Source organism: Nipponia nippon, unplaced genomic scaffold, assembly GCF_047370975.1.
Source record: "Nipponia nippon isolate SJK-2023a ecotype South Korea unplaced genomic scaffold, ASM4737097v1 scaffold_4, whole genome shotgun sequence".
NCBI classification, from domain to species: Eukaryota; Metazoa; Chordata; class Aves; order Pelecaniformes; family Threskiornithidae; genus Nipponia; species Nipponia nippon.
In genome coordinates, this window is record NW_028262358.1 from 88,789,525 (window position 1) to 88,810,765 (window position 21,241).

At 41.4% G+C, this 21,241-nt stretch overlaps 1 protein-coding gene across 9 annotated transcripts in view; it reads left to right on the plus strand.

Moving 5' to 3' along the window:
- The window catches only part of IBTK (inhibitor of Bruton tyrosine kinase), a 66,949-nt gene extending 49,149 nt beyond the window's left edge, over positions 1 to 17,800 (plus strand). For 3 of the 9 annotated variants that reach the window (XM_087775469.1, XM_087775474.1, XM_087775473.1), the window contains exons 26-29: positions 47 to 199; positions 8,581 to 8,649; positions 8,750 to 8,882; positions 11,314 to 12,454. In XM_087775469.1, coding sequence (XP_087631595.1) covers positions 47 to 199; positions 8,581 to 8,649; positions 8,750 to 8,882; positions 11,314 to 11,439 — 481 coding nt within the window. In that variant the 3' untranslated portion in view covers positions 11,440 to 12,454. Of the gene's footprint in view, positions 1 to 46; positions 200 to 8,580; positions 8,650 to 8,749; positions 8,883 to 11,313; positions 12,455 to 13,591 lie in introns of those variants that run through there. The other 6 variants (XR_015708358.1, XR_015708359.1, XR_015708360.1 and 3 more) reach the window with 6 other exon arrangements.
- Positions 17,801 to 21,241: the final 3,441 nt, after the last annotated feature.

Sequence of the window (21,241 nt, forward strand, 5' to 3'; positions counted from 1 at the left end):
TGCAAGTATAAAATGAGAGGGGTTTTTTGTTTTTTTTTTTTTAAAGGTCATCTTCATTACATTCTGCTTTGCCAAAGTCATTCCGTGATCTTGTAATGGAAGAAGAAAAAAGTATGAGTGCGAATAATTCATCTGGTACGGGTATCAAAAGAGCTGGATATAAAGGAACTGAGGATTCATTAGGCCAAAACACCTTAAGGTAAGAGAGCAGTCTTTTCCTAATTGATCAACCATTATACAAGAACCACAATAACCTATTTAAATTCTGCTGAAATAAGAAAGGGTAAAATTGTCATTTAAAAAAAAAAATCCTGTAAGCATTCTCTTAATAATTCTGTTAACAGGATTTTATGAACAGAATACTCAAGTGAATAGGAAGCTTAAAGACTAAAGCAATTTAATGCCACTGCTAATATTTTGTTTGAGGTTCCAAGTGTTTGTGTTTGTGTTCATATATATGGACACGTGTGTGTGTGTATATGGACACAAACACTCCAGGCTCCAAACAAAATATGTGTGCGTGTACATTTGTATCTGTATGTATGTATAAAAATTATAAACCTATATTTTCTAACTTCTGTAGAAATTAGGTATTCTTTAGCATTCAGATATGGCATGCATGAAACAGAGTTTGCTTAGGAGTATTTCTGAGTGGATAAAATCAGTTTATTCAAACACAGTTCTGGCATTTCCTGATCTGAGTTTTCTTATAAGCTGACTTAATCGTTTAGGTGCAATTTTTCATGGATTAAGAGGGCTTACTGAAATATTGATGCATTAGTTATGTCTGTGTATTATAATTACTGAGGGACTACAGTTCTAAGGACAAAAATAACTTGTTCTGAGGTGCATGTGAATTATCTCTCTAGTTATTAGACAATATTGTTCTTTGGTCAAATTGTTTTAGCCACACATCCTCTTGCTACCTCCATTCAAACCTCTCTTTTGGGCTAAAATAACTGTCTAAGCTGAGGAAAGAAATCTCAGCCTTATTCCTGAAGGTCTGTATGACTGTGTTGCCCACCCACCTGCATCTCTTTCCCTCTATCGTCAGTAACTTTGAATGCGATGCATTTCAAATATATTTACAAGACAGAGGGCCTGAAAATCTTACAGACTTTCCTACCCACTGTCTGGAAGCAGCACAGGCCAGCTGCCCCATGGCGGTAGGGGAGCCAAGGGTGACAGCAGGACTGGCCGGGCGGTGGCCTCTGTGGCAAGGGCACAGCCCCTCTGTGCCAGAGTGAGCCAAGCAGGGCAGGCTCTGTGACGGAAACCAGGGTGAGCCACAGTCAGTGAGCGCCGACCTGAGCTCCTGTTCCATCCCCCTCCAAAAACTGTCCCCTCCGTAAGGAAAAAGTTCTGCTGGGCCTCCCTCTTGGTTGCTCAACTTACATAGAAACTGGTGTTTCCCTAGGACAGAAGTAGTACGTGTCCTATTGGTAGATAAAGAAGAAAATGAGGGTAGAAATATAGGAACATTGTGTGTGGGATGGTGTTAAGAGGAGAGAGGTAGGAGGGGTTTGGAGAGTGTCTGTGACGGGTGGGCATTCTTCAGGAACAGAAGGATAAAGCTGAAGTTCTTGTGGTGAGTGGAGATGTAGGGACACAAAGCACAAATCTGCAGAAAAACAGGTATCATTAATTTTGTTGTTAGCAAAATAATAAAGCTTTTCGTCATATGGGAGATGGCAAGGGCTAGTGATAAGGGAATTTGCACTGGATGCTATTGTTAGCTTTGTCACACCTGCTCTGTGATCTTCATAAAGTCATTTCTTTTTCCTTTTGCATTGCTTTGTGTAGTCTGTGCAGTGTAGCCAGTCTGCATGCTCTCAAAGCGAATTATTTGAGCTGAATCCAGGCCTAATACATTAACTGTCTGAAAATGATACATTAAGCTAGTGGGAGCCTAGATGACTAGATTGACTATAATCAGTTGGAAAAGATGACACTTACAGAGCTATTTCAGGTTGCTTTGAATTGTGTCTGAAGATGCTTATTTCTCTCTATTAGGTATAAAGAGCCTAGGTGACTAGTTCATCCATCTGAAAGTTAGGAGTTGAGTTTCTGGTTTGAGGTAACTTTATTCTTTGACTGTACAGTTCTGTCACAGTAGGCTCTGATTTTTGCCTGCGGCATTCAAGGGCTATTTCTGTGAAGATTAATTATCCACACCCTTACCTCTTCCTTTTTAAGGAAAGGAAATTGCATGTGCGTAGAGCGTAAGTAATCCTCATCTCTCGATGTCAGACTCACTGATGGGACACTGAAGATACTTGCATGGCTACTGTTCCTGCTTTGTTTTTTTTTTCTTTGGATAAACTGTGCAGTAATTAAACTGACAATTTTCTTAAGTCTCTGGATGAGGGTTTTTTGGTGGTTGCATAAACACTCTTCCATATACTGTCACCTTCCAATTTATGCAACACAGAAATTTTCTGTAGATGAACCATGTCATGAATGTGGAGATGTGAACTGGATTCAGTTCAGAGGCAGGTCAGCCCAAAAGCTGGGCTGTGTGGATGTGGCTGCATTGTTTCCAGGGGCAGCTCAGTCTTGGGAGTTACGCTGTGCAGCTGTGCATGTGTAGCTCATAGTCCAAGCTAAAAACATAGGCCTGACATGACTTAACTTTCTTGTGGCAGCCTGGGTTGTCTTCACTGTGGTACTCCAGGGAGCAGTGAAGAGTCTTAGTGGAAACAAGTCTTTGTGGCTTCGCGTGGGAATGGCCTAGTTCTGGCATGGCTAATAATGAGCTAATAAGTAGTACATGACTCAAATGGTACAGCAAAACCCAAGAGGTTCTGCAGGAGACCAGGCTTTGTGTTCCTTCTCTGAGAGCAGTCATTAGATCAGGGAGGCACTGGACCTGAACTGGCTTCAGATGAGCAAATCCTCAGGAAACACTGGGGAGCTGAGTGCTGGGACGTCTTGGTGGCTGTGTAGGAGTCATGGCAAGTTCAGCCAACTGAGTTAATCAGGTTGGTTCAGTGCTGAAGATACTTGGCTGGTTTGTTTCCATGCAGAACCACTTATGTCTCTGCATCAGTCTTTAATTTTCAAGACTGCCAGGTTTCCAAGTTCTATATTTTTGAGGCTTTTTTCCATTTTTCTGTATATGCTAGCTTCCTGTTTCCCGTCTGTTCCATTTCTCCTAGTTATTTTGATGCCAGCTGAGGAATTAATCTGGCATGTTGAAATATCTGCAGTTGATTTAGTATCTGGACTGAGTGTCTTGCTAGCAAGAAATACAGATGTACATATGTACGAACAGCTTCAAAATATCTGAACTGCTTCCTACATTTTAAAGCCACATTTAAATTGAGGGAAGTGACACAGGTATTTATCTTTTAATTGATCACTAGAGTGTGCTGTGACACTGGAACTATTAATTCCAGTTTTTGGAATTTCTGTTGTGCTGGGTTTTTTTGGTTGGTGTTTTGGTTTTTTGGTTTGTTTGTTTAGAAGTCTTACTCTGGAAAGAACTTTTTATCTGTACTGAAACAGGTTGGTTAAGTATAACAATCTACTTGGATTCATTTGTAGTAGTGCTGTGAGTTTTTTGGATTGTGAGTGGGAAGAAAAGCAGAGCTGTCAAGTGGGCTGGAAAGGTGTTGGTTACTGTCAAATGTGCAGGAAGGTAAGCATTATTAAAGCAGGTGGAAAAAGAGATAAAGTCAAGAGATGACACCAGATTAAAGGCATTTAGTAAGTTGTACAAACATGTTTTTAATTAAACAAACCAGCAAGCAAAAAGCTGCCTTCATTTCCTCTTCTCCTTCCTTCCTCTTCTCCGGTTCTTTCCTGCTTTTTATTATGTTATTATCTTTCTTAAGTGCAGTAGAAGCTGGAAGCTGATTTATCTAGACTTCAGCTAAGAAGTAGTTCCCTGCTGTTAAAATCATAGAATAAATTAGATTCTCTAGTTCAGCCTCCTGCTCAAAATAAGTCAAACTAGATCACACTGCTCAGGGCCTGGTCCAGTTGAGTTGTGACTGCTTCCAAGTATGAAGATACCCCAGCCATTCTGGGCAACGTGTTCCAGTGTATGATCATCCTCATAGTGGGCTTTTTTTTTTTTTTTCCTTATATCTAACTGGGATTTCCTGTTTCGCAGCTTGTGTATGTTGCCTCTTATTCTATCGCTGTGCACCTCTAAAAAGATTCTTGCTGCATCTTTTCTCTACCCGCCAGTTAGGTAGTTGAAGACAGCAATGAGATCTCCCCTTTGCCGCCGCCTTTTAGGATTAACAAAACACAGTTCTTCCTGTCGAGTGCTCCAGCCCCTAATCTTGGTGGCCTTCCGCTGGACTTGTTCCAGCCTGACAGCATCCTTCTTGTATTGAGGAGCCTAAAACCAGGTATGATACTCTGTGTGTAGACTAACAAATACAGCATAGAGGGCAAGAATCACTTCCTTTGACTGCCTGGATACACTCTTGCGAGTACAGCTCAGCATGCAGTTGGCTGCCTTTGCTGCAAGGGCACGTGCCGATTCATCTTCAACTTGCTGCCAGCCGGGGCTCTGCAGATCCTTCTCTGCAGAGCTACTTTCTAGCCAGTCAGCCTGTACTGTTGCATGGGGCTATTCTCTTCCAAGTACAGGACTTTGCACTTGCCTTTGAAATTAATGAGTTCTCGGTTGCCCATTTCTCTAGCCTCTTGAGGGCCTTCTGAATGGCAGCCTGGCATCCAGAATGTAGACTGCTGAACCCTGCCCACCCTCTCCCCATCCATCTGTGGCCTTGCTGAGAGTGCGCTCAGTTCTATCAAGGACGCTAAACAGGATTGGTCCCAGTATGAGTCCCTGAGGACCACCACTAGTACTTGATTTACAGTTGAACTTTGTACAGCTAATCCACAACCCCTGAAGCCCTTCAGTCCAGCCCGTTTTCCACCCATCTTGTAGTCCAGTTTTCTCAGTCCATATTTTTCAGACTGAGTATAAGGATATGATAACAGAACATGTCAAAGACCTTGCTGAAGCCAAAGAACATGACATCCAGTGCTCTCTGGCTGTCTGCAGAGCCTGTCATCCTATCACAGAAGGCAGTCACGTTGGTCAGACACAATTTGCCTTGTGTCATAAATCCATGCTGGCTGTTCCCAGTCATCTTCTTGTCCCACATGTGCTCAGAAATTACTTCCAGAAGGATTTGCTCCACAGCCTTCCTCAGGATTGAGATGAGACTGATCATTCTGTAGTTCCCCGTATCCTCCTTCCTTAAAATGGGTATAACATTTAGCTTTTTCTAGTCATCAGAAAACCTCTGTGGTTGGTTGGTTTGTTTTTCTGCTTGCTAATATAGAAGCCCTTTCTTTTGTCCTGCACATCCCTCAGTTGTTTCAGCTGCAGCTGAGCATTGGTTCTTACAACTCTGTCCCTGTACACAGAAGTACTATTTCTATTTTCCTCTGGTGTAGACTGTCCTGCTTCCGCTGTTTATATATGTTCTTTTTGAATCTGAAGTCCATGTAGAGTTGCCTGTTCATTCCTGCCAACCTTCTGCCATGCTTGCTTGACTTAAGGCACATTTAGAGAACAAGTCTTCTGAGGAGCGGCTGAGGGAGCTGGGGTTGTTTAGCCTGGAGAAGAGGAGGCTGAGGGGAGACCTTATCGCTCTCTACAACGACCTGAAAGGAGGGTGTAGTGAGGTGGGGGTCAGTCTCTTCTCCCTAGTAACAAGCAATAGGACAAGAGGAAACGGCCTCAAGCTGGGCCAGGGGAAGTTTAGGTTGGATATTAGGAAAAACTTCTTCACTGAAAGGGTGGTCAGGCATTGGAAGAGGCTGCCCAGGGAAGTGGTTGAGTCTCGATCCCTGGAGGTATTTAAAGAACGGATAGATGTGGTGCTTGAGGACATGGTTTAGTGGTGGACTTGGCAGTGATAGGTTGGACTCGATGATCTTAAGGGTCTTTTCCAACCTTAATGATTCTATGATTCTATGAAATGATCTGGTTTTGTGTTTGGAGGAGGCTGTCCTTGTGTATCAGAAATCAGTCCAGATACTGTCTATATGAAGTGTAGACATTTTATCTTGTTCTTTCCTTTGCAAGGTTAGAGATCATTTTTAGTCTTCTTTCAGAAGATAATCAGTGGAAGGTTCAACATCAGTAGTTGTTCTCTGCATCTCTGACAGTTCAGATTATTTTTCCTTCAACCTAAGAGACCAAAACTGAAAGCTCGTCCAAATAAGCTTTGTCCAGTGTGGTATATGTTGGCAAAAGTATTTGTTTCAAATGGAAACAACTTTTTTTTTTTTTTCCCCATCTACATACTTCTGATTTGTTATCATGATCAGTACACCCTGGATATTCTCCTTTCTGTCTTCAAGCTGAAAAACTCCCAGCTTGTAGCTACTACAGCCTTCACTTCACACAGTCGTTTTTGTTTTGTACTTCTGAATTTCCTTTCCCATTGCTTTGTTCCACAGTCATACTGTTCATTTTTATCCTTTGTTAAATTAATAGCATCTCTTAATATTATCTACTGCTTTGAGCTTTGCTGCTTATTGTGTCTACCAACGTTAACTTAGTTATATTTCTTTTAGTTAACTTATTCTCTAAAATAATGATTAACCTAGCTGTAAAGTGAGTAAGGAATTAGGTAGGTAGGAAAGGTATGAGAAACTTGTTTAAAAAAAATAAATAGTTATGTGACACTTGACTCAGTGTCTTACAGAATTCCCATATTCGTTTATCACACTTATCTGGCATGACCCAATACCTTTCTTAAATAAAATAGGATTCTCTAGCCTGCCATTGGTTTTCTTTTACCAAAGATAAAACAGAAAAAAAAATGAGGAGACACTGATTTTCTGCCTTTTTTCCATTTTTTAACTATTCTTCAACATCTATGGAAAAAGCATTGCATATTAGCAAGGTCAAAACAAAGGAACTGCAGCTGTATAGATACTCAGTCTGGAGAATGGTACAGCAGATTTGACCAGTCTTGCCATGGAGCTGTTGTTTCATGCATCAGTTCTGTCAAAGCTCTGGAATAGTGGTTATCCAGAAATGTCCAGTTTGGAGAGTACCACACCTTTTTGGTTTCCTCTCCATACAGTGTACCACTGGCTGTCCTGTCAGTGTCTGATATGATCACCATTGCTGAAAACAGAGGGGAAGGATCATCTGGACTAACATGAACTGTGCTTTCCCAGTGGAAAGACAGAAGCAGTATGACCTGGCAGAAGGTGTATCTGGTGGATTTGATTCAAGGGAGAGACACTGTAGAAAGCCTCTTTTGAAGTCCAGTGTTATGCCTTGGCAGCTGTTGCTGCATTTATATATATTTTTCCCTGAGTAGTTAAATTTTCGTTCATTCTGTTCTTTGAGTGGTTGGCTGTTTGGAGGGCAAAATTATGTTTTGTGACAAAAAGCTGGGCACGGTTCATTTAAATGCCATTTTTGATGATGGATGTTGCATGTCAGATTTTTTGAGATCTTGCCCTAATTGCTTAGCGGTAAGAATCACAGTTCTTGTTGTCCTTGGAATTGTGTTCTGGGGAAAATATTCCAGGCAGAGAACTTAGCAGTTACTGGAATTCTCTTAGCTTTCTATAGGTTCTTCCTCTTTTCCAAGAGTCTGTGGCCACTTACAGAGGATTACCAAAGCCTTAAAGAAAACTGAGACTGATTTATTGAAATTCAAACACCCTTAGAGTTTTTTACAATGCGATAGAATAATTCAAAAAAAGTCTGCTAGCATTTCATAGTATGCTGTAACACTTTTTCTAGAGTTCTGGAAATCGCAAAACTTGCCAAAGATAGGTATTAAATAACGACAATAGGTCCCTATCTTCCTACTGATGTAGGATTTTTCTGACAAATATCCTTGTCTCTTAAGGCATGCGATATACCAAATGTGACCTCTTTTGGTTAAGAGGTTAACATTTTGCAACTGAATAAAATATCTTTCTGTTGGGAACTCTATTGATATTTCAGGGTTGGTTGGTGGGTGGGTTTTGTTTTTTTTTTTTTTCCCCAATTCTGTTAATTCTAGTTTTATGCTATTCTTATGAATGTGGGAGGTGGTTGCAGGATATGTACTGAAAGTCCACAATTTCTGGGCTTACACTTGAGGAAATAATTTACTAGTGCTATTGTAGCACTGGTTCTTTTACGTGAAATGCTGAATTTGAATATAGGACAGTTGTTTGGTTTTTTGTTTTTTTGGTTTTTGTTTTTTTTTAATCTTGAAGCCATATTCTTTTCATATTAATTGCAAACATTTATAGTCAATGCTGTTAGTGCATAACTCAGTTGACTATTTTACATGAAAAAAAGACTTCTTTTTAAAAGAAGTGCCTTTGTTGAAATGCTCAAAATGTTAGGAAATGCCAGAATTAACCCCCAGGCTGAAAATCCATTAAGTTCTGGTAGTCAAAACTGAACATCAATGTCTCCTCTAGTCACAGTATCACACTTAAAGACAAATTCAGCCTTACATCCTAATGCCTTTCTTCTGGGAAAACTCTGCGCATTTGTAATTGCCTGCTGTAAATTTATACTTCACAGTATGATGTAGAAGAACGCACTGTCAGTGACTTTCACTCTCCTTTCCTGCCTTTTCCCAGGTGCACCACTAGAAGTAGCCCAGGTCTGGAAGACCATGTTCTGGATTCTCCACAGCTGGAGAGTCATAAGTAAGTTTGACAGTGGCTTAGATTCTGGAGTTTGTTTTCTGTGTGTTGGGCTGACCTCGTTCTTGATGTTGCCTTATAATGTCATTTGTTTTTTTTGCAGTCCTTGGTTAGCAGCATCACCAACTAACTCTCCTGTGATAGCACCTGTCATGTTTTCAGCTATCGTAGAGGAAGAGCTCCAGCAAGAAGCTGCTCTTATTAGGAGCAGAGAAAAACCTTTGGCTTTGATCCAGGTAAAGTGCGAAGTTATTGCAGCTGTGAAGTAACACAAGGAGTTTCCAATGGCTGTTTCAGAGATCAATTTTTAGGATTAATTATGTGTCAGTACACTTAGTATCATTTACACAATGATACTAAATATAATTTAATAATAACTTCACATCACTGTTTGATAAGGAAGGCCTATATTAAAGTCAAATTGACTACTGAGTCCATGATTAATACATTCACAGCATCAGAGAAGGGTTGAGGTTGGAAGGAACCTCTGGAAATTGTCTAATCCAAACCTCTGCTCAGAACAGGGTCAGTTAGAGCAGGTTGCTCAAAGCTGTGTCCAGGCAGCTTTTGAATATCTGCAGGGATGGAGATAAAGGCCTCTCTCCATGGCCTCTCTCTCCCCATGGCCTCTTTGGGCCACTGTTCCAGTATCTAACCACTCTCACAGTAAAAGAGATTTTTATATTTAAATGCAATTTTCTGTATTTCAATCTGTGTCCATTGCCTTTTCTCCTGTCACTTGGCACCACTGAGAAGAGCATGGCTCAGTCATCTTTATTCTCTCCCATCACATATTTATACACTTTGGTAAGATCTCCTTAAGCTTTCTCTTCTCCATGCTAAACAACTGCAACGTGCTCAGCATCTCCTCATATGTTAAATGCTCTAAGCTCTTAATAATTTTTGTGTCCCTTCGGCTGGACTGTCTCCAGTCTGTTCACATCTCTCTTGTACTGGGGAGTCCAGAAGTGAACCCGGCACTCCAAATGCATCTCACCAGTGCTGAGTAGAGGGGAAGGATCACCTGTCTCAATCTGCTGGCAGTGCTGTCCCATGTAGAGCACAGGAGGCTGTCACCCTTCTTTGCCACATGAGTGCATTGCTGGCTAATAGTTGACTTGTCCACCAGGACCCCAGATCCTTTTACGCTAAGCTGCTTTCCAGCCTGTCGGCCCCCAGCGTGTACCGGTGCTTGGGTTTATTCTTACCAGGAGGTGGACTTCGCATTTCCCTTTGTTGAACTTCATGATGTTCCTCTTAACCCATTTCTCCAGCATGTCTGTGTCCCTCTGAGTGGCAGCGCAACCATCTGGCGTACCAGCCACTCCTTCCAATTTTGTATTGTCTGCAACCTTGCTGATGGCGCACTCTGTTCCATCATGCAGGTAATTAATGAAGATGCTAAACAGTACTGGCCCTAGTCTCAGTGTTGGTGCTAGTGACTGGCCTTTAGCTGGACTTTCTGCCACTGATCACAACCCTTTGAGATCACCAGTTCATCCAGTTTTCAGTCCATCTCACTGTCCATTTATATTGTCCGTACTTAAGTTTGTCCACTTAAGCTCTACCACTTTACTAGGGATCAAGATGAGGGTGACTGGTAAGTAGTCACCCAGATCTTCCTTGCCCTTCTTGAAGACAAGAATGACATTTGCTTTCTTGCAGTCGTCAGGAACCAACCCTTATTGCCACAACCTTTCAAAGATTTTTTTGAGAGTGGGCTTGCAGTCATATTGGCCAGCTCTGATCTCAGGGGCCTGGGATTGCTGAAGACTGAGATGAAGAAGGCTGTTAGTCCTTTGTCATTCAGCAGTGGGTCCATGTCATCTTTTTGCTGCTGTAGAAGCCTTTCTTGTTGCCTTTCATGTCCCTTGCCAGATTCAACTCCATAGGCTTTGACTTTCCTAATTCTGTTCCTGTGTGCTCAGACAATGTCTCTGTTTTCCTTCTGGGTCACCTTTCTCTGCTTCCACCGCTTGTGTGCTTCCTTTTTGTTTGAGTTTTGTCAGGAACTCTTTTTTTTGTCCATGCAGGCCTCCTGCCACTCTTGCTTGGCTTCCTGCTCATTGCCATGGACAATTCTTGAACTTGGAGGACGTGATCCTTAAAATCAACCAGTTGTCCTGGACCCCTCTTTTTTTCTAGGGCCATATCCCATGAATTTTTTCCAAGCAGATCCCTGAACAGATCATAATCTTCTCTGCTGAAGTCCCAGGTTGTTATCCTGCTATTTGTCTTGTTCTCATCTCTCGGGACCCTGAGGTCCACCATCTCATGGTCATTGCAGCCAAGGCTGCCCGCAACCTTCTCATCCCTGACCAGTCCTTCTTTGTTTGTAAGTATGAGTCCAGCAGAGTGTCTCCCTTTATCAGCTCCTTGATCATCTGTGTTAGGACGCTTTCACCAATGCAAACTTCCTGGAGTGCTTGTGCCCTGCTGTGTTGCCTTTCCAGCAGATATCAGGGTGGCTCAAGTTTCCCATGAGGAGCAGGGCCTGCAAACACGAGGTTTCTTCAAGTTGTCTGAAGAAGGCTTCATCTACTGCTTCTTCCTGATTAGGAGGTCTGTAGCAGACATTCATTCAGGACCAGTAAAGCCAGTTCCTAACCATGCTACTGGTGTAAATGTAGATCTGACACTGACATACATGTTCTTTTTTCCTTCCAGATCGAGGAGTGTGCTATTCAAGATTTATTAATCCACTATGAGGCTTTTGACAACCCTGATGAATTCGTGACTGTTGAAAGGGCTCCACAGGGACCTATAGCAGCACCTATGTGGAACAAGCACTAATTCGTACTCTGCACAGTCCCTGTTGTATGTGCACTTCTGAAGTTCTAATTCTTGTTACAAGTAAAACGGGACTGGAAGAACAGGAATCATGTAATTTTTAACATCAGCGTTAAAACACTGCACATAATCACTAGGTATTGTTAGAGAGAATGGAAATAATGTGTTCACTGTGTCCTTTGCCCACAGTATATATTGTATGTATGTTTTGAGAGAATTTCTTTAACAAGACGTATTATTAGTAATGTTACATGAAGCTGTAGATTGGAAATGCATTTGCTACTCTTAAATCGTGAGGGTTTTTTGTTAAATTCACAGGTAGCTGAAAAGCGAGTGCTTATTTTGTGATTTAATGTGGAATTGAATGTGCAGAATTATACTTCTTTAGAGTTTTTTGGGGGATATGTTCTTCAGAGCTTTCTGGCAAATTGGGAATATTGGAAAAAGTTTGTGCTTGAACTTCATGTAAAAGTACAGTTTAGTAATGCAGTTTTCCTTAAGTTATGTGCGTAAGTACTGGTTCTCTGATTGTTGCAGCCAGTACTTTTTACGGTCATGCTCCATGATGAACCTCTACGCTGTACCTAAGTGCCCTGCCATTGCCTGCTCTCAGTTCAGTTGTGCATGTTTTGGTTTTTTTTTTTTTTCTCTTCACTGTTGTGAGACTGGCCTTTGAGCAGTCAGCTCTGTTGTGAAGTAAAGCACACGGTTGAATAGAATGTGGTGGCACTTAATTAGCTCATCTATAGTCTTATTCTGGTAAATATGGTACAGTTTTAGAACCACTGTGTTTAAGGTACAATTCACTTGAAGTGCTGAGGAAATAAAAGATCTGCGTATTCATTGTTGAAGCTATAGGGTCGAATGCTTGACCATGGAATTTGCAAACACCTAACCTTCAAAGATTATCATAGGTGGCTTTCAGTATTGTGTGTTCCAAAGTTCTCTGTGCCTGGTTTAAACAAATTTATATATACATAAAAAAAAAGAAAAAAAAAAAGTAGCCTTATCTGCAATATTCTGTCTAGTTTGTCTGTTTTCATAGGTGTGTTTGAACTTGTACTTTTTCAGTAGTGTCAGTACTCATGAACTCTGGAAAACTGGAATTGGGAGAGCTGCAGAAAATGAATGTAGATAATTGATCACTGTGTGATAAAAGAATCTTGAAAAAACCTATGTAGATATGTCTAATGGTTTCAGGTCAAGCTACACCAAAAAAATCCCCCACAAAAATTGTAAACAAATGCAATAAACCATAAAATCTTGATTTACACAAAGTTAGTATACTTTTATGTGCTCTCTCTATATAATCAACACTTCAGGTAACTATAGAGTAATCTAAAAGTATTTCTTCTGTTTATGAAACAAGAACTGTAGGCATTTTGAAGTTACACAGGCAAAGGAAGATGTAGCTTTTAATTTTATTTTAACTTCTACTGGTGATTCATTCACTATCCTGATGAGAATACTAGCATTAAGTGCTTTACTTGATGCACTGCAGGGCCTTAGGGCCTGCTGAAACTGTCCTTCTGAATTAAAAGAAAGCTTATGTACTGGGAGAAATAGCTTATAAAAGCAGTGGGCCTTTCCAGGTGCAAACCCAATTTGTTCTCAAATACAAAATTGTAAAGTTGCTGATGTGCATTTTTATGATTTAACTGATCTCGGAATGGATTCCAGCCGTTGTACTCCAAGAAAAGTCTGTAAAACTCCACCAGAAGAGCCTGTTAGTTAAACTGAAAGGAAATTTCTTCCCTTTCTAACATCTGATGTGCTTGACCCCAGTCAAGTGAGATGATGATGAGGGATCCAAAAAGTGAGTCCTTCCTGTCAAGGTTCTAGCTGTGGCAAACCTCAGAAATGCTGAGAGGGAAGGGACTATTTTTATAGTGTCATTTTAGGTGTCTAACCTTGAGAAAGAGCTTATTAGTTGTGGAAGGCCAACAAATTCACACGCATATGTTTGAAATGAAGAAGTTTTTAGTAACGGTGCAGCAAAGGAATTCTGTGATTTCAGGGAGTCCCTCTAACGGCTTGTGGGAGATGGGAGAGTCGTGTCTGACACAAACTCTACCTAGAAAGGTTTTGCTTTCCAAGCGACTATTTCCTGCACTATGGTGTATATCACGGCACCAAAAAAATACCATTTTTGTAGCAGCTTTCAGATACCTGCATGGAGTCATGCTGCACTAGCGCTGCAGCACTAGGAGCCTTGAAGGCCTTGCCTGGAGGAAGGGAGTTGGGTGTAAAGAAACAAGAATCTCCTGGAGATGAAGCTACTCCTCAGGTGAGCTATCTTTGTTCTTCCAGCAAAGGTTCTGCCTTTTGGTTTTCCCTTTTTTTTTTTCTTTTTTCTTCTTCCCCCCAGAAAGCACATATAGAATGTTATTTCTTTAGTGTGTCCTTTTTTTCCCCCACTGCATTTGCTCTGAAGTATTAATGTACAGCTGGGGGAAAGCCGAAAGTCAGCTCTTCTCCTTTCGTAATAAAATCATCATTTTCATGAAACATTCTAAAATACAAAAGTAAGCAGGGAACATTGACCCAAAAGCTTTTTTTTTTATGGTTCTCAATACTTTAAGATTTCTTGCCCCCCCTCCCCCTTTTTTTTTCTTTTATTCCTATCCCTTAAAAGTTTATTCCAGGAAGATACAGAGAATGCAACACCTGAAGCTGGATTCTCAACTAGTTTCTCACAGTGGTAAACCACTTATATATCTCTGTCTGCTCAGACTGAAGGGGCATTAAAGTAGAAGAGGAGTCTTTCTTCCTCGCCTAGTCACCTCACCGTCCTGTAATTCCGCAGGAATACGTCACGTACGTTTGTCAGCCAGTGAACCCTGACTACAAGGAAATAGCTGCCTGTCTCATGGGTTAGGCGGGGTGGGAGGATGCCAGGTGCCCTTTGCTTTGAGCACAGCAGCTGTATCTGCTACGTGAGCCTGGCTGGCATCCCTGGACGGTAGGTGAAGAGGTCGTGAGAACTGCACGGGGAACAGAAGCTACCTGCTCCTGCTCAGCTCTCTCCAGTTACTGAGATTCATCAGCTGTGACTGCCTTGCAGTGCGACAGAGCTCCTAGGGCTGTTTTTTGGCTGATGTTAGAGGTTTGTTCTGAAGAGGACCCTACCGCTTCTGCTAAATGCTCCTGCCGTCTGGTGACACAACATTTGGAACAACAAGTGATACATTAGCAAAAAGAAAAAAAAATGAAGAATGTATTAAGCATAAAGTTGTCTTGTGTTTTCCTTATGCACATGTACAGATATTTTTGTTTATCCTGCCTTCTATATGCTACCTTTATTGCAATAGAAGGGGAAAAATATGCAGAAACTTAGTCCTTTTCACACTGTGTGTATTTTAAGATGTTTACAAGACACACGGCTCACGTTTGTGCATGCTGCAAAGATGGAATTGAGCTGTAAGGCTATGAACGCAGCGGGGTTTTCAGGATCACGTCTTTGTATTACACAAATAGCTGATAGCATCATGGCTAAAGGAGAATGTGTGTGCATGCACGTGTGCGTGGTCACAAGTCTTTATTTGATTTGTTTGCGGTTGTAGAATTGAATTATATTGCGCCACTTCAGCAAATAGAGCTAACGTCTTATCTCCTCTCTCCATCTGTATGTACTGAGTGGTAGTGAACCTTTCCATCTGAACTTTATCTCTGCGCTTTGCAAATGTTAACAATTAAGCCTCGCTGTATTTGTGGGGTACAATAACTACGAACTGTTATCCAGCTTCCAGGTGGTGGCTATCAACGCACAAGTAATAAGTTGATTAGTCTAAGGTTAAGTAGTAAATTTATGGTCATGTCCTGAAGGAGAATCTGGATGTCTCTTCTTCCAGTTGCCCGTTCCAGCCCCATGTAGAGCCTCGAGCTTTTCTGGGATCGGCTGTATAGAGATTCCTTTCAAGAGGACTTGTTCCTCTCTTTCTCTGACCCTCTTTCTGAAGCAAGCAGCTCTGCTGCCAGAACGTGCTCCTCTGGGCTGCCAGTCATTTGGTGATATCTGTTTGTTCCTGTTCGGAAGGGGCTGCAAGCCTGTCACAAGCTGGTCAGGTCACGTTTTGTTTCCATGTCCATGAGCAATTGCTGGTCTTGTAAACTAATGTTCTTGTAAAAAGCACTTGACCTGCTATTGGCAAGTCTATGATGATTGTTACCTATGAGTTTTAGTGTGATGATTTCACTCTAAATGGGGAAGCTTAACTAGTTGAACTGGCAGTGATGAATTCCTTGGGGGGAGGCACACTAATGTAAGGCAGGAGCTGCAGTGAGTAGCACGTGCCTCCTCTTGGAGAAGTGATGGACTCACTGTGAGGTGTCTAAAGGTGAGCTGCAAAGAGAAGAAAATTAAGCTTACATGCTCTGCAGTTTCTTGTTGACAGCGTAGAAATAGTTTCTAGTACATCTTTTATATATTTCTATGCATTTTTTTTTTTTTTTGCATTACAAGTTCAGTGAATCTCTATGTTAAATTTATCGTATTATCCTAGTACTATCAAGACAAGAAAAAAGCAAAGAGAAGGTGAAGATTTTAATCATAGCTTGTATTAACCTCAACATAGATATTTCCTTCCAGGTGTTTTAACAGGCAACATCTTTCAGCTAACGTGTAAGAACAGGCAATAAGTATCTTCTGAGCCTCTAAAATGTCCTCTAGGAAAGCTCTGACCTGAAATTCCTGTTATTTGAAGCAATAAAATCAAAATAATTCCTAGTAGTTAAGCTGGGGGGGGGAGGGGGGAGGGAGCAGCAGCAGAGAGACAGAGAAATGGCAAAATAGTACAATAAAAATTAAAAAGCATGAGCCTAACTTGATTGCTTGGGGGGAAAAAGAGGTATATGGTTACTTTTCAAAGCACCTGATATTATTTGATGTGTGTGAGCTTTCAGACCATGCCATCAGGGCTGGGCAGCGATGCAACCAGAGGTAGAAATTGCACTCCCAGGGCATGCTCTCTTCTGGCCGATGGCGTCGAAAGGGAAGTTTTGGCTGGAATTCTGAAAACTCATTGTGAGTTGCAAGCTGCATTTGTTTATGCAGCCCTATATTCATTTTCATCTTACAGTTTCCAACCTCTTCTTTCTTAGAAACAATAAACCCAAGTTTTACTCAGTCCTTTTCTCCCTGTAGTAGTAGTATTGATAAAGCTTTGGTGGAGAAGGAGGTGTGAAGATTTATGTAATGCTGTGCAGTGCAAACTTATTCTGTGAGGTGCTGTTGGGTATGCTAGAAATGCACCAATTGCTACAGAAATTGTAAAGCTGTCACCGTAAGTGGCAATGACGAAATGTGTCTGCAATGTTTTGGGTTTTATTGAAGAGTGGATTTGGTATAAACAACACCCAAAGATTTTGAATGGTCCCGTATAAAAGTCTTCCCTTCATAGCAGTCATTAAGCTGTGTATTTTTTTACATTGTTTAGAGCCTGAAATTACCACCTTAATTTCAGTAATGTCCACGTTCATGTAGTTCTGAAGCTGAATTTAATTCCTCCTGGGTTGTGCTTTTATACCTCATGTAACTTAGAGCATAAGCAAGTCTCCTGCTTTAATGATAAAAATTTAGCTCATTAAGGGGATGAGATTTTAAAAATTCCCCCCAAAAGGAGCTATATGGAGTAAGATTTACACTAAGTACTGAAAAGGCTTTATGAAAACACAGTAGCAAAAAACCCGGCCGTATCAGAGGCATCGTAACTATGTACTGGCTCCTTGTGACTGTAGTGCTGGTAGCCTTGGCACAACGGCTGCAGTGCCGGGTGTTTCGAATTGGCCCTGTCGATTTGTGAATATTTTAGTAGTTTTCTTCTGAAAGCTATGATGCTTCCAGTCTTAAATACAGGAGGTTCTTGCTGATTCTCATGGGACTGAGGCAAGAAGCATACTGGTGTATCAAGGTACAGCTCCTACCTTGGGTATAGTGGAGTCCATCCCCACCACAGCTTTGTAAACCTAATGTTTTTTCTGTTTTCTTCTGTCTCAAGTGATATGCAGTAGTGGTGGCATACTGCAACAAAGGTTTTAAGTCCGTTGTAAAATAAAGTCAACTACTGATGTGGTGCAAACTTTTTTACAACATGAAGTCACTTTTTACAACGTGTTATCCCCTAGATACTTATTTACTAACACTTTGAAGAATGCTTGGGTGTTTCTGTGCCCGTGCAGTAGCCCTTGCTGCAGATTTCATTATCTACCCCTGATCTTGCTGAGATGCACTTGTGGCAATTTGGGCTGAGCACAAAAAGGGGTTAGGAGTGCAAGCTACAAGGACTTTTTTCTGCTTTTGAATGTATAATAACCAAATATTTTCCTTTTGTCAGTATTATCTTGATAATAAATATTTTTTTCTGTTCTTGTTTGTGTAGTATTGTGTTCCTATATCTCGGTTGCATTATTTTCACGCATAAGCGTGTACGTGCACGCACACATGCATGTACATACACGTGCAGACACAAAAACCTACCATGAAATTTCTAGTTGAGATGCATCCACCTGCTGTAAGCTGAGCCACAATTAGAAATCCCATTGAAGGGTACGGGCAGGCTTAGAGCCACCACAGGTAGTATCAAAATGCTGTTGTTATTTGTGATATACTGATAGCTGCTACTCATCCTACTAGCACAATGGTATTGAGTAAAATTACAGAATCACAGAGTGGTTGAGGTTGGAAGGCCCTTAACTGGACTCTCTCCAGTATGTCCATGCCTCTTTTGTACTGAGGAGCCCAGAACTGGACACAGCACTCCAGGGGTGGCTTCACCAGTGCTGAGTAAAGGGGAAGGATCACCTCCCTCAGCCTCCTGGCAACACTCTTCCCAATGCAGCCCAAGAGGCTGTCAGCCTTCTTTGCCAGAAGGCCACATTGCTGGCTCATGTTCAACCTGGAGCCCACCAGGGCCCCCAGGTCCTTTTCTGCAAAGCTGCTTTCCCATCTGTCAGCCACCAGCCTGTCCTGGTGCATGGGGCTGTCCCTTCCCAGGGGCAGGACTTTGCACTTCCCTGTGTTGAACTTCATGAGGTCCCTGTCAGCCCATTTCTCCAGCCTGTTGAGGTCCCTCTGGACGGCAGTCCAAGCCTCTGGTGTATCAGCCACTCCTCCTAGTTTTGTGATTGCACTCGCCACCATCATCTGGGATCCTCAAGGTGAACACCTCATTTGTCTTCTTTTGCCAGGTGTGTTGAACATTTCTGTGACCTTTGTGGATATTGATTTTTGATATTTTTTTTTATTGTAAGCTGAGCAATAAAAATGCTGTTGTTTGCATCTAAGCAAGACCTGAGGCCTCCAGCCTCTAAGTCTTGTCTTGATTTGCCAGTGGTCAGCGTAGGGCTGTCTTCTCCTACTGCCTTTCTGTCACATGGTGCTGGCAGTCACAACGGCCACATCTGTAGTATAGGGGTCCCTCTTGGCAAACTAGTTATCTCACCAAAGGCAGACTAAATGTCCATGCCTTTGGACTGTCTAGGAACTTTTAAGGGGCAAGCTTTCCAGTTTGAGCGCTCAGAGGCTGCATTCAAACGGTGGGATCTTTGAAGGGGAATGGTCCCAAATTTGGGGAACTACACTAGTAGAACAGGTAATTAGAACATAACTAATACTGTTAGTGTTATTTCATCTGACTCCTTTTCATTTGCTGAGGATACCGTTCCTTTTCTCTCCATTTAGGCGATGTAACCATCTTGCCTTTCCCTTCCCCACAGTTTGGATGGGATCAAATGGGTCTTTCCTGGTTGTATTCACCTGAGGCCTCATGACCTACTTGCCTCCGTGTTTCTGTGTTAGTGCGATGTTAGTTAGGGGGAAAGCTGTTGGAGTTCACTTACTGCTGGTGGCTTTGCTTGCTTGTTTCAGCTGTTTAATGAGTGGGAAAGGAGCCTTCTCTGCTCACCACCTCCCCCCAAATCTGCATTTATATGCCCTTCTCAGCTTTGCTTAATGGAGTTGTGGCTAGGGAGTGTCAACACTGTCAGAATTGTCCTTAAACACTAGTTTAAAGCAGATTACCCTGTCATTAATTGTATAACCTTGTAAAATATGTATTGCTATTACTGTGATTCTGTGCTTGCAGTGAGGTTTTGACCAGATTCTCAGAAGCCTTTACTGCAGAGACAGAGATACAAAAGTCCCACAGGCTCTTAAAGCTTTGTTAGCAGAAAATGTGTTGAATATTAAATAGGAAAGGAAATTAATTTATGAGCTGTTGAAGGCAATCTACTTCAGGAAGGACTTATCAGTACTATTGTAAGATGGGTATACCGGAGATAAGGAGCTCTGAAAAGAGGATTTCTGCATCAGCTATTTTTAGGCAAGGAAAACACAGGAACTTTATCTCCCCATGTAGCCAATATAAGGAGGTGGATACCTTTGAAAGGAGCAATTTTGTGGACTGGAAATCAATGCTTTGCTTTATCACATTTATACTTACCACTGCTTCTTTGTAGGGTTTTTAGCTTTGCCTAACTGGGCTCTTCTGAAGGACTGTAAGGCTGTTTGCTTTAGTAGTATCTGGCTACAAAGTAGAGGAATATTTTGAAAAATCAATTTTTTTGGTAAAATAGTTCTCTGTAAAACCTAGCTCCTTTAGGCTACTGTTTCACAAGCTTTTTGCGTGAAGAATCATGGTCAGCCTCGACTTATGTGGTAGTCATGTGGCTATGTGGAAACAACAAACTTCTAAATTCTGCTGTGTAACATGGACCTGTAAACTGTGGACTGCTTATCATGGCCAGAGAGAACACTGACATTCACTAAACTATGATGTATGGATTGTGACTTGGTTTTTTGGGTTCATGACCTGTTCTTCATTTGTTTTGTTTTGCTTAGTTTTGTTCCCTCCCTGCCCACCCCTCCTTCTTCCCCCCCCCCCCCCCCCCCCAAATGAAGTTACAGATGAGAAATGAGAGGTGCAGAGACATTTGCTCTGCTTAGGGTTGTATATTGGCATATGAAGAGTCTTCCCACTTCAGTCAAATGAAAAATTTAGTTAACTTAAGTAAGAGTAGGATTGAGTTACGCCTTGCATTATCATTATTTGTACACTTATTTTCAGCAAGGATGATGGGATCAGGTAAAAACTGTTGGCAATGTCACTCTTTCATTTTTGTCAGTTCTGGCATTTGGGAAGAGACAGGAACAGTTCCATGTTTTCATTCTGGAAACATTACTGACAGCTCATAGCAGTGGGTAGCACAGGGGAGTGCAAACACATGTCAGTTGAAAGATTTATCACAGAAAAAAAGCTGATGATCTTTTATTTATTGAGAACTAATTAATAAATGTGCATTCTGGAAGAAGGAAGATTTTATTAATAGATATTTAACATTTCTTTAATTAACTCATTAGAAGTGGCATCACTAAGCTCAGGGTTGGATGTTTGTAATGTTGCTTTGGACTCTGGAGCAATATGCTGACATCCAACAGGCTCAAGAACCGGCTTTTTGACTTTTACTCTTGCCTAAGTATTTCTAACATTTTAAATAACATCTTTAATAACATCTTTTTTGTATTCTACTGCTGAAAGTGTAATGATGATTAATTTCAGTTACTGGATGTTAAATTCCTTTTAGCCTTATTGAGCAGTTAATGGGGAGAGAAGCTAAAGCTTAAGTTTTGTGAAGTTCAAGTGCGAAGCAGGGGTGGAAGATGAATCCACAGAGTCCTATGTCCTCTAGAGCTATACACATAGAGTATTTCTCTTGCAGCTTCCCAGATTCAAATCAGATACCAGCTTGCCAGCCTTATTTTCCTAAAAGTATCTGTGCCTTGAAAATCTCCAGAAAGTATGGCTCCTTC